The sequence below is a fragment of the Adiantum capillus-veneris genome, chromosome 16 (assembly GCF_014529385.1).
Source record: "Adiantum capillus-veneris isolate H3 chromosome 16, ASM1452938v2, whole genome shotgun sequence".
Taxonomy (NCBI): domain Eukaryota; kingdom Viridiplantae; phylum Streptophyta; class Polypodiopsida; order Polypodiales; family Pteridaceae; genus Adiantum; species Adiantum capillus-veneris.
Window position 1 is genome coordinate 152,537,608 of NC_140946.1, and position 13,873 is coordinate 152,551,480.

Consider the following 13,873-nt stretch of genomic DNA (forward strand, 5'->3'; position numbering starts at 1 on the left):
ACCATGCCAACATGCAGTCACCAATGACTATACAATTAGGCTGGTACTAGAATTTAGCATAAAAAGATTTTTCAAACAAGCACGTGCACAGACGTGAGATCGACAACCCAAAAAGAAAGCCCACATGCACACATGGATAATAGATTTTATACATTTGTTAATTTAGCTATTTATTTGTGTGCACAACTAAATAAATAAATAATGACTATAAAAGGAAATAAATATGAAAACTAAACCATGTTGTCAGAGGTCTTTTCCCATGTACAAAAGTGAGGCGCACAAAAGCAGATTCTTGAAACATAAGTACCCTTCTCAAGAAAACTTTACATTGCGGGTTCCGTGTTCAATAATACCTCTCTTGAAAAGAGCTTCCGCCACACTTTGCACAAGTATAACATGTGTTGAATTATGTAAACCTATTCTTACTGGTGTTTTCTTTGGTAGGTACAGGCGTTTCATCGACTCGGAGCACTGCATTAGCTTAAATATGAAGCCCCCAAATTAAAATCTGTGGACTATTTGGTGAGGCTTGCAATGGTGACAGGACCTGCAAGAACTGTGCTCAAGGAGGAGAGACTCTCACCCTTCACATGCCGAACCTTGGAGATATAAGTTATAGCTTGACTCATCATACTAATCAAAATTCCGTGTGCGATCGCAGAATACAATGTCAGCAAACCGCCCCAATCCCCTCCTTTAAGAACTCATTATCGGTCAATTTTGGAACACATATCCCTCCACAGATCAAGATTCATCACGGCGCCCGAGAAGATTCAACTCTTCGGAGCGGGATTCCTTCCTCCAAATACTCATCATTATCAGGCCGCTTCGTTGCCAAGAAGCGTGTTGAATGTGGAGAGGGCAACCCTATATAACCATCTAAGACATACAACAAATAAGTTAGAAAAAAAAATGAACACATAATGTGTGCACATTGTAAGTGAGTGCTTTTTGCGAAGGTGGTACCCGCATGCATGGGGGACTTACTCGATCCCAAACTCATATTATCACCCATATCCTTCGTTGTGTGAAGCAAGAACGTTCCGGCCAAAATAGTAACAAATCCGCAAAGCTCTGTTATTATTTGAGATGGGTTTTGCCGGTCCCAATCCTTCACATACAGACCAGAATTTGATCAATACTGATCAAGACAAGTTCGGAGTCGACAGAGAATTGCATAAAAACCTAGATTTTGAAGCACCTTAAACATAATAATGCTGGCTAAAATTGTGAAGGATGTGAACATCACATAATATATTGGTGAGACAACTGCTGTGTTGAAGGTATCAAGAGCCTGCGAACAAGCACCAAACTAACCATCTTCAGTGGCAAGACGTGGAATAGTCAAACTTTAGATAAAGAGTGCTTGATCACCTTGTTCAAGTAATTCATCTGCATTAAGATACAGGTTGTGACTACGATAGCAAACACCCACGTCTCAGGATAAACAAGCTGATTCATGCCCTCGAAGGTCAGCTTCAAAGCTATGCCCAGGGCTTTCACACTCATAACCTAACAAAAAATGACCAGTGTAGACTTAAACATATGCAGGCATCAGTAAAAATTACTATGAAATGCATAAAGATATCGATAGCATACCGATAGAGAGCCCATTAAGGAGCAAATGCCAATGTACACCATGACATGGGTGTTTCCGTACAGAGGTACAAAATGGAAAACTAAGATTAAGGAGAACGCCACGACAGCAAACGTGTACACCAAAAACACTGCCGTCAAAAACAAGGAACAACAGCAACACTTGAAAAACCTCATCACACATTTTGGAAGAAAGATGTTTTATTTTAAAACATGTGATTGGTCTGCAAACAGGCATTCAATGCATATGGAATAGACTGTCTCTTTGCGAGAGAAGCACTTCAGGTTGCATTCAAACAAACCCTTGTGTAATTGCCTGGCAATATTTGATTCATGCACCTGTATGCGAACAGCATGAATAACCTAAAGGTGTTAAGGGCAAGTTGGTACATGAATGCGCCTGTGTGTGCATGCATGCGTGCGTGCACTACAAGCACAGATGATGCATTTGGTCAATCAAATGTGTATACATGCGCATAGGCATTGTGCAGCACATTCTAGTGCAGGAGCATTTTTATGCAGATGCATGACAAGCATTTGGAAATTGGAGCTAGGCATACCAGGCTCAGTAGCAAGTGTCCACACTTCCCTCACTGACACGATTTCACGTTCAGGGGGTGCGTGGAGAACTATGGAGATTGAACCAACAACGCAAAGAATGCAACCTAAGATGCCAAATATATGCAGTCGCTCTTTCAGCATTATATGTGCGAGCACTGCACTGCAAAATACCACCACTGCACGATGAGAGACAGAATCAATTATATTTAAAGGGAAGCAACAACAAACAAAAAGACTGTCTGCACAGTACCTGACAATGATGCTCAAAGCTCCCAAAGGGGTAACAAGGATAGCAGGGGCAAATGCATACGCAACAAAATTCGCAATCTCACCAACAATCACTGCAAGAAATATTACCGTTGGAAAAAACTCGATAACCACCATGAAAACAAGAAAAGTATTGTCAAGTACATACTTGTTGTCATGCCAGCCCACCAAAGTGGTTCATACAGGTAAGAGTACCCTCCAAGTCCTGTCATGGACCAAAAAAAAAATGTTGCTACAAAACAAAGGTGTTCCTAGAAATCCAGCTCGGCACTTTCCAGAAAAGCGTGCATTGTCAATCCAGTAAAGATTACATCAGCTGAAGCGAGACAGGTAATGTAGTTACAAAGAAATACCAAAACAGGAGACCTAAGAAGAGGGATTATTGTAGACTATGCATGCATGTTCTGGCACCGAGTGTTCTGTCATCCTTATAATAGCATGCATGAAAACATACCTAAATTCCAACAATTGTTCACCTCGACGAGCAGGCCCACACTATGTCATGAAAATAATGTGGAAAGATAGCAGAGAAGCGGCCAAGCCCCACCAATGAGTCAAAAGGGTGAAACTCTGGTTGGAAATTGAGCACATTCTTTACCAAATACTAAGCAATTTTTCACAAACATCTACCACGAGCACCTCTAACAGACAATCAAGTTGAGAGAGAAAATCCACAATTTCTAGATAGTGAAAATCAAAGCAGGGTCACAGAACTCTTACTACCATAGAGCAAAGACCTTTAGAGGGGTGCAGTTGCCCTTGCCGGCCAGATGGAGGCAGCACACTGTTCCCTCTTCGACCTGAAAATAAAGCCCTAACCCTAAAACCCATCACATGACTACTGCCAATGTGACCCCCTCCTCTCCTTCCCTATGACACCCCTCCCTCACACAACCCCAGGGTGTCGATGACGATCATCCAAAGATGACATGTCAGCAGCAAACCTCCATTTGGCATAAGAGGGCTGATGTGGCTATGTTGATAATGTGGCAAAGCTGTGCTGACCGAGTAGAGCTGACGTTCCACTCTTGCTGAGGCAAACTGCCACGTGACAGACGTGGGTTTGTCAAGTGATCAGGAAAGCTGCCTTGCAACCGAGCGATCAATGCAGGTCAAAAAAGCAGGGCTAAATCCAGAAAGAGATGTTTTGTGACCGGCAAGCCACTGGCGAGGCGGTAATTCCAGAACAGACACACAAACTAAAAATAGATAACACTCAAACTTGAAAACAATCTATAGTCGAGACACGAAGTGGCGGAGTTACATTCCGAATGCAATGGCAGTGTCTAGAATCCTAAGAGAATTAGTATCGCCAATTTTGTGAGCCTGTTCACAGGACTTGCATGTCCGAACAAGTCCATTAGATTAGGTTTTCTAGTTTGGAACCCTCTTGCAAAATGGTTGTACACACGTTCTGACAGTGTTGTTAACTTGTTACACTACGGTGGGCATCTGGCGTGACGTGCATGTAGTTCTAGGTTAGGGGAATCCAACTAGCCATTCCCCGCGTTCCCACGTGGCAGATATATGACAGGTTCGCCCAGAAACAGACCCCTAGTCAGAATTATAAATTAAATCATTTAATGGTTTAATTTGTTGGATTGGTGGACAATTTTCCCTACAAAAGTCTTAAAGGGTTTATAACCAGTATCTTGCCCTATACAGGGAACAGTAGAGCCAGCATTTTAGATCAGATGAGCCAGCGTAAGAGATCAGCCCAGCGTTTTTGTAAATCAGCCTTGGTGTTTTGAACCTTCATGGCAAGCATCCGCGCTGGGTCAGCCATAGCAGCCAGCGTTTTGGTTTCCAGCCCTTTCCCTTGCCGGAAGAGCCACAGATCTACTAACGCTAGTCCCTTTGTTGCAGACTTGAGCTTAGCGGCACATAGAGCCTCACCTCGGCCATTCCCTCGCCATCATCGAGTGTTCACATCATCGTCTGAAACCGGCACATAGGGCGGTAGGCGTTGGCTTTCACCCGAAATTCTTTACTTTAGACACACACAGAGTACTTTGCAAAGGTAACCTGTAACGGGGATTAACACCTAAGTACACACACGGCTCGAAAGCTAGAATGCTCCGAGCAGACGCCGACAACCTGTAGGCCCCAAAACTGGCACCCCTTTCGGTAATTCCTTTTTCTTTAACAGAGGGAATAAAACATGTGATCTCCTACGAGCTGCCCCGCACAATCTAGGCTAAGAAACACCTGTTCTGGCCCGATTTCGGCAGCATAACTGTACTAGGACGCTTCACAGTCAGTATCCCCGCGCAATAGATGAATTTCCCGACGCATACGGACACTTTGCAAAACCTGGCGAGAATCTGCAGCACGCTGAATTCTCTGTCTTTTGCCCCGAAAATGCGCCAGATCACCTATACAGCGGTCCCCTCGCGTCCCCGAACCTCCTAGGGGTATTAGGGTTTGTTTAGGGCCGAAACCCTAAACCTGCAAAAATACACAGCAGGCTGTAATTCCCTGTTTTGGGCTCCGTTTCGCGTGCCGGTCGCATCTGTAACAAGACCTCGAGCTCCCGCACCTGTAGGGCTACTTGCCCTTTGAATCGGACGAGATTTCTCACGTGAAACCTCTCCGAATTCACTTGTACCTGCGGGGGGTTAACCGCTAGCTAATCCAATACCTGTGCAAGAGGCTCTTGCCTCGGCAATCGTGCATGAACCCACATAACTGTACATTGTTCAAATGAAAAGCCCACTAGAGGGGCATAACATAATGCTCATAGAGGAGAGAGAGAGCAGTGCATAGCGTGCAGGGCATCACTCCTGGCACCGCACTGTACATAAGAGGGAAAGGAAGCACTCCATAGCTCTTAACCGTTGACAAAATGCAAAAGGAGGCCTCTCCCAGCATAAAATTCAGCGCTGATTTTTCTGCATAAGGCAAGTTCATGAAAAACTGCCACTTGGAGCATTTACAAGCATTTGCCCGTTTCGGGTTTGCCGCCTAAAAATCTCCCAATTGGTCGCCCAGTTGACTTCGCGGCAAAGTTGTAAAGTGTTCCCCTAGTCATACCGGGGGTAATGACGCGAACACATTTTGCGGCCCAAAATAGCAGTTCCCTAAATTTTAGGAAATGATTCCGTTGGGCTCCCACTGGTCATCTAACCATCTATCCTCATTGGGACCGCATCCAAAAGTGCAATGTGGCCCAACTGTCGGATACATTCTGTTGGTAGTCACACCTTGACTTTAGGCCTTTATTGAGTTCACTTCCTAGTATCCACCAACTTGCTAAGTGCGACAAGGGGACCTATATGATCTTGCTCTGAGCCTAGACATCCTCTTACCATACAAACTCCATTGCCGACCACTACCCATCTGCAGGTGAAACTACCGTTCACATTGGCCATACAATGCCCGACCGTTTGCTACTTCAAGAAGAGGGTCTCAAAAATAAAACAAAACCCATTGGAAAGAAACCAACAACTAAAGTTAGCAGTTGCCACGTCCCCATGACATAGTTAACAGCTGCCACGTCCCCGTGACATCGTCCATCATCAGCTACACTTTCAGCCCTGCTTTACGCGACAAATTGGCTGAGTTTTGCGCACCAGATCTGCGTTTTTGCAGCCAGTAGCCAGCCCCTCATTCCTCTCGCATCGGGAGCGCAAATCAGCCCCAGATCTACCCCTTGGTGGCCATCCACAATCCTACATCGAGAAGGATCCGAAGGTGCATCAAATCAGCCCTGGAAGTGCCTTGTGTTGAGGAGTTACCGTGGCGACATTCACCATTCAAGTTAGCAGAGTCTGCACTTGAGGTATTGCATGTGTGTACATTCCATTTACGCAATCAAAAGCAAATACCACATCGACAATGGTGTGGGGGCCCTTGAGAGGGTTGATTGGGGGGACCCCATCAGGTGTCCTCTTCTCTCTTTCTCTCTCCCTCTACACATCTCTACCGCACTCTCTCATTCCCTCTCTTCAGGGAAAGGTAAAAGGAACCGTCATTCAAGCTAAAAAGAATCACAAACGCAAGAAAAGAAAGAAAAGGATTTGTGGAAGTGTAAAACCTAGATTGAAACCAGCCCATGGGGCGGTAGGCTTTGGCTTTCACCCAAAATTCGTTACTTTAGACACACACAGAGAGAACATGCAAAGGAAACATGCGACGGGAATTAACACTTAAGCATACACACGGCTTGGAAGCTAAAGTGCTCCGAGCAGACGCCGAGCCTGTAGGCCCCAAAATTGGCGCCCCTTTCGGTATTTCTTTATATTTGAAAGGGTAAATTACAAAGTAGCTTGGGAATCCTTTTCCTGTATCCAACTAGATACCAATTGTTTTGGCCAAATTTCGGCAACATAACAGCCCCAAAACTTGCGCAAAACCAATTCCCTTGCTAGAACTCACTTCCACTGACATAAACCCTCTGATTCCTGCCCAAAAACAGTAAATCCAGCACGTTGTATTTACTGGTTTTTGCCCTGTTTTCAGCCCCAAACAGTCCCCTAACTGTCCTCTGCCGGTGGGGCACTATTCCCAATGGTTCTGGCGTCCATATGGCTGAAAAACAGTCAATTTACAGCGCATACACAGTGCTGAAAACACACCTGTACGGTGAGGTTATGACCCTCACCGGTGCCTGCTTTGGAGTAGCAATTAGCTACCCCTGTTCCTGCTCAAGGAGGCTCTTGTCTCAACACAAAAGCATAAAACCACACAGCTGTACATCAGTCAAATGAAGAGCCCTCTTGTGGGGCATCACATAACTGCACGTAGAGGAGAGAGAGAGAGAGCAGTGTGTAGTGTGCAGGGCATCACTCCTAGCACCACACTGTACATTCAATGGAAAGAAAGCACTCCATAGTTCTTAACCTATGTGACAGGAAGTAAATGAGGCCCCTCCCAGCTTAAAATTCAGCGCCCATTTTTCTGAATGTGTACACAGGAAAGTGCCACTTGGCACGATTACAAGCATTTGCCCATTTCGGGGTTGCCACATAAAAATCTCCCGACTGATTGCCCACTTGCCTTCGTGGCAGAGTTCTAAAATGTTCCCCTTGTCATACCGGAGGTAATGACGCTAACACATTTCATGGCCCAAATTAGCAGTTCCCTAATTTTTAGGAGATGCTTCCGTTGGGCTCCCACTAGTCATCTGACCATCTATCCTCATTGGGACAGCATCCAAAAGTGCAATGTGGCCCAACTGTCGGAAACTTTCTGTTGGTGATCCCACCTTGACTTCATGCCTTTATTGAGTTCACTTCCTAGTATCCACCAACTTGCTAAGTGCGACGAGGAGACCTACATGATCTTGCACTGAGCCTAGACATCCTTTTACTATACGAATTCCAGTGCCGACCAACTTCCCGTCTGCGGGTGAAACTACCGTTCACATTGGCTATACAATGTCCGACCATTTGCAACTTCAACAAGAGGGTCTCAAAAATAAAACGAAAATCATTGGAAAGAAACCAACAACTAAGGTTAGCAATTGCCACGTCCTCGTGACATAGTTAACACCTGCCACGTCCTCGTGACATACCCCCCCTCTTGAAATCGCAAACGTCCTCGATTGCATACCATAGATACACGCCACTGATGATCTTGTCTTGTTAGCACTCTTTTATCATCGCATGTATCCGCAAGAAAGGTCGTAACACATAGATACAAACGACTTAATGAGACCTTCATACTTTTGTCATTTCCATCTATTACACTGAATTCATATGTACATTCGATGTGCTAGCTCTATCATTACCCCTCCTTTGCACAAGTTGGGTTGGGGCATAGATAGGCTGTAACCCAAAGGCTTCAAGGTAAAGCTACAATACATTTGGTGACTCTGACAGTTCATGCTCTTCCATCCACTTTGCATCCATAGGCGGATAGTTCTTGAACTTCACCAAATAGCGTCTTGCAACCTGCCCTTTAACTTTTATGTCCTTATGCGCCAAAATTTGCTCAGGTACCAAGATCTCATCAAGTTCCTCAACTTCTAGCTAATCCTCATCTGGCATATCTTCAAGCACATCACCCACGAAGGGTCTTAGAAGACTCACGTGAAACCCATTATGAATCTTCCACGCATCAGGCAATTTCAGCCTGTAAACCACATAGTTGATCTTGTCAAGCACTTGAAAAGGCCCATAATAACGCATATTGAGCTTAGGAAACAACCGTTCCTTGCCCTTCATCTTCTTTAACCTTGCCTTTTCAAACCTTAACAAAACCCACTCACCAGGTGATAACAGCAATTCACGACGGTGATGATCAGCAGCCTTTTTCTGCTTTGCCTGAGTCTTCTTCAAGGCAGCTTTAACTTTCTTATACATTTCATCCATGTTCTCAACATATCGATCTGCCTCAAAGATCTTGTCGGTTGTATGCAAAATGGAAGGAACTTTTTTGCCGTCTTCAACAATCTCAAAAGGTGCTTTGCCAGTTGACGAATGCACCGTATTATTGTACGCATATTAAGCATAGGCAAATATTGTTCCCACTTGCCCTTATTATCTGACACATAACATTTCAGCAGGTCTAAGGCAGTAGAATTGGCCTCTTCGGACTGTCCATCAGTTTGTGGATGAAACGAAGACGAGAACTTGAGCGTAGTGCCCATGTTCTCAAACAATCCTCTCCAAAACAAACTCGTCATGTGAGGATCACGATCACTGACAATCGATTGTGGCATACCATGGTACTTAAACACATTGTACATGAACAAGTGTGCCATCTGATCAAATTTTATCTTCTTCTCGGCAGGGATAAAATGGGCTTGCTTGCTAAACTTGCAGATAATGGTCCATATACCATCATTCCCTGTAAGATCAAAGATAAAGTCCATAGCAATGCTTTCCCATGGCTTATCCGGAATCGGCAGTGGTTGTAACAGGCCTGGTGCCTTTTTCCTGTCAAACTTGACCTTTTGGCAAATCACGCATGCTCGCACAAAGGCATCTACATCTCTCCTCAAGGTAGGCCAACAGAAGAATGTCTCTACCGCTTTAACTATTGCATCAATACCACGATGCCCTGCATACGGTGGGACATAACTCTCTTCCATGACCTTATGTCGCAATGACCTAGTGACACAAAGTCTACCATGCATCATCATAAAACCATCTCTGAGGAGGTAGTGCTCATGATGTTGCCCCTCTTGCAATTGTTCAAAGATCCTTACAAAATCTTCATCGGTAGCATATTGTTCCTTCATGTCATCTAGCTCATGATTATAAGAAATTGACACAGCTGAAATCTGTGGCTTTCTTGATATCGCATCTGATGGTCTGTTTGGACAACAAAATCAGCACCTAAGAGGTAGTGCTTTCAGCTATAAAGAGCATGAATCACGGCCAAGAACTCTTTCTTATAGACTTGCATAGTCTTCTCTGGCCCTTGCAAAATTCGGCTTTCGTAAGCTACTACTCGTCCATCTTGCATTAGCACTTCTCCGATGCTACTGCCACACGCGTCACACTAGACCACAAATGACTTCCTGAGAGTTGGCAAAACAATTACTCGACCTGAAGTCAACTTTTCCTTTAAGAGACTAAAAGCTGAAATCTCTTTTTGGGTCCATCTGAAAGTGACCTCTTTCTTTTGCAATGCGTGAAGAGGCGATGCTATCTCTGCAAAATTCTTGATAAACCTTCTATAGTAGGAACACAATCCCAAGAAGCTTCTGACATCGTGCACAGTCTTCAAGTCTGGCCATGTCTTAATAGCTTTGACCTTTGCGGGGTCGATTCTGACACCATCCTTTGAGACTATGTGGCCAAGAAAGCGGATCTCTTCCAAAAAGAATTCACTTTTCTTAGGATTGACAAGTAATCTGTGACTGCGTAACTCTTCGAACACAATGGTCAAGCGACGCCTATGCTCCTCTTCGTTCTCCGAATAGACTATCATGTCATCGAAGAACGTCCCAACAAACTACTGATGCGAGCGGAAAATCTGGTCCATCATTCTGTTGAACGTGGCAGGAGCATTTGTGTCATGTGACACATCAAACCCTATGTGTCCGTGGACAAGCTACAGCACAACAAGGGTTCAGTCAGTCCAGTCAATCTAGATTTAGAAGTGATTTGGCACTTTTGTGAGTCTATTCGTAGACCGTGCATGTCCAGACACTTAGTGTAGATGCATATCCTCTGGTTGCACACAGCATGACCATAAGCATTCCCATCAAAATCCATCAGAATCCCTCATGGAAATTTTCCAGTGCATTTAGCCTATTTTCCCTATTTTTGACATTTTTCACTTATTAATTTAAGTGACTTTTGTTGGAAAGTTCGTAGGGCAAATTGAGTAAGTTTGTATATAAGCAAACCTAGACTAGCACTAATTGGCAGAAGAGGCAACAAGAGCCAAGCTCAATAGGCAACTTCTCAAGCAAGAACCTTGGTGGTTTCCCCTCCAAGCAAGAGCCATCCCTAGCGTTTTCAACAGGAGGTCATCGCCCTCATCAGCTTCATCCCTAGCGTTTTCAGTAGGAGGTCATCGCCCTCATCAGCAGACTCCAAACATTGGCATTTTTGCATCAGGCAGCCATCGCCATCAGATCCCAGACCTTGCGTTTTCAGCATTTGCATCACCGCCAGCAATCTGCAAACCAGCGTTTTCAGCCCTTGCCATCGCCAGCAGATCCCCCATGCCTAGCGTTTTTGGTCCTAGCAAGAACAGCCTCAGATTTGAGCCTTTGGACCATTGCAGAAGGTGATTTTCAGCCATAAAAGACCATCAGTGTTCAGCCCTAAGACCTGCAGAATTTCAGCGACAAAGATCAACAAAATCAGCCCCAAAACCAACGTTTTTGGATTTGTAGCAGATTTCAGCCATGGCGTTTTTGGACAGCAAATAAAAGATTGCAGATTTTAGCCCTTAGGTCGGTATCACCATCACCGTCGTCATCGCCGACATAGCCTAGACTTGCATCAGTCACATGCATCCTCATTGTACCAGTTTGTGCAATCAATAGTAGACCACTCTCGCCGACGAGAGTGGGGCCTCCGGAGGAGGGTTTTACAACGTCTCTGGTGTCGTATCTCTCTTCTCTCTCTATCTCTCAGTCTCATACACTTGCACGCACAGTATCCACTCACTTTGTTCGTGATCGTAGCACTCTCTCATTAAGAACGGAAGGCTCTCCCTTCTATAAGAACAAAAGGAACCTTGAGCACAGTTCGGAGCACTCATCTTGAGCAAAGTTCAAACATTCATTCCGCTGCACCTTACATTGGTATCAAAGCTTTGGCAGTGTTCTGTATCACTCAAGGAAAGAACCACAAGAATCACAAGAATTTTTTTTGCTTGTTGCGGTCGCACGAACCCAAGTTCGCTTGGGCGTGTCGATTCCTAATCGTGTTTTTGAAGAGTGACAGGAATCCCAGGAAAGAAGGGCTTGTCCAGCCTCCCTTGTGCCTCCTTTTACTCATTGAGCGCGGACCGTGCAGTTAGCGGCCGGCCACTCGACATGAGGTGGGAAAAAGCAACCTTGGTGTGAGCGCAAGGCCGCCAAGAGGTGCGCCCGCAGAAAAGAGCAGAACTCGGGTGAAGAGAAGATCCTTCTCAAACACAGATTGCAAGCGAAAGAAAACCCTCAAGACCCGCAAGAACCTCAAGAACTCAAGAACCCCAAGAACCAAGACCACAAGAACCCACGACTTCAGTGGATAGTCATCACTCGAAGCGGAATGGCTACTTCGCTTGGAGGTGATGAGCATGAGAGAGGCGAAGAATTTTCCCCACCAGGAGGTTTTTCCCACCCTCCCCCTTCCCCATCTACGACAAGGATTACAAGAACTCCTATGGAGGAGTTGGAGCATATGTTTATGGAAAGGAAGTTAGAACGCGAAGCAAGAAATGCAGAAAGAATGGCAGAAATGGAACGCAGACACACAGAAAGAAGAGCAAAAAGAAAAGTAGAAATGGAGCGCAAACACCAAGAAAGAATGGCAGCCATAGCACGTGAGCGCGAGCAAGCACGCTTGGAATCCAAAGAACGACAAGCCAAATTGGATCGTGAGCGCGCAGAAAGACAAGCAGCGAACAAAGAAAGTCGAGCCAAATTTGATCGCAAGAACAACGAAAGACAAGCAGAATATGACCGCGAGAACAAAGCAACACAAGAGAAGAGAGACCAACACATGAAAGAGTTCTTGCGACTCTTTTCTCAAGTTCAGGCACAGATGCAAGAGATTCAGGAGACGGAGACTCCCTCAGTCTCTTCTTCTCCCAAGCATGACACACAGGATTTGCATGATTATGAGAAGCATGATGAATTGAATGATAAGCATGATGATTTGAATGACAATGATAAGCATGATGATTTGCATGATCAAGATGTGATTTCTCACAAGCATGCTGATTTGCATGATCAAGATGTGATTTCTCACAAGCATGATGAGTTGCATAAAGAAGATGTGATTGTTCACAAGAAGGATGAGTTAGTTGATGCTTTTTCTAGCGAAGCTAACCTCGTTGCAGATTCGCTCAATCACGAAGGATCGATCTTGGCTCTCGAGCCTAGGTCCAAAGAACCCCCTCAAGAAGAACCGATCTTGGCTCTCGAGCCTAGGTCCAAAGAACCCTCACAGGAAGTATTATGTGTTCGCATGATTGATACACACGCATTGTTCGAGTGTTTCATTCGTGATCGTTTCATGTATTTTAGTCAGCGTCTTTATGTGATCCCTTTTCCTAGGCATGACATATTGTACGTTGAGCACGTTTCACTCATGGATGAGCACAAATGTATGCGGATTTTCCTTGAAAAGCTGAAAAGTATGCATTCAAGGAGGTCACATTCCATGTCTCTCCCTTGGCACGACACAATTGTAGAAAGAGCACATGAAAGTATGAGCACCAAGCATGGGCATTTCCGTTGTGAATTGCCACAATTGATTGATTTAGCTCAGAAGAGAAAGATTCGATCTCATTGTTTGCGTGTGTGTGGTGAATGGTTTGGCACTCCGTCTCTTTGTTCATCTACATTGCATGCACAGTCTTTTAGGAAGACAAGTTTTTTTCCACTCACTTTACATGGAATAGGTATGTTCATGGTTTTGTGTTGGACATGGTTTCAGGAATTTTCACCCATGGAGATTCTTGAAGAAGAAAGAAGCAGGACACTCCAGACGAAGTTGAAGCATCGAAGGAGCCACAGAAGACTTTGTGTCGCTTTCGGCGCGGCCCAAAGAAGCAAGCTTTGCAGACCTTTATAAAGTTCAAGTACCGCACGACCCACACATCAAAGTGGGCCGGCGAAGAGTCCCTTCCAAGATTCCGGATGTTGTTGGCGATCTCCCTCAACGCCATACAGTTCCGTACCAGTACCTCACTTTGAAAAGGAGGGGATGTCACGTGACACATCCAACCCTATGTGTCCGTGGACAAGCTACAGCACGACAAGGGTTCAGTCAGTCCAGTCAGTCTAGATTTCGAAGTGATCTGGCACTTTTGTGAGTCTATTCGTAGA

At 44.9% G+C, this 13,873-nt stretch overlaps 1 protein-coding gene across 2 annotated transcripts in view; it reads right to left on the bottom strand.

The window, feature by feature from the left end:
* Positions 1 to 287: 287 nt before the first annotated feature.
* Positions 288 to 13,873, bottom strand: part of LOC147440082 (putative magnesium transporter NIPA4) — a 48,765-nt gene continuing 35,179 nt past the window's right edge. Inside the window, exons 2-9 of one of the 2 annotated variants that reach the window (XM_086485753.1) lie at positions 2,573 to 2,629; positions 2,408 to 2,498; positions 2,157 to 2,317; positions 1,600 to 1,727; positions 1,375 to 1,512; positions 1,202 to 1,294; positions 967 to 1,111; positions 288 to 879 (exon numbers count right to left, since the gene is read on the bottom strand). In XM_086485753.1, coding sequence (XP_086341879.1) covers positions 755 to 879; positions 967 to 1,111; positions 1,202 to 1,294; positions 1,375 to 1,512; positions 1,600 to 1,727; positions 2,157 to 2,317; positions 2,408 to 2,498; positions 2,573 to 2,629 — 938 coding nt within the window. In that variant the 3' untranslated portion in view covers positions 288 to 754. The remainder of the gene's footprint in view (positions 880 to 966; positions 1,112 to 1,201; positions 1,295 to 1,374; positions 1,513 to 1,599; positions 1,728 to 2,156; positions 2,318 to 2,407; positions 2,499 to 2,572; positions 2,630 to 13,873) is intronic. The other variant, XM_086485754.1, reaches the window with a different exon arrangement.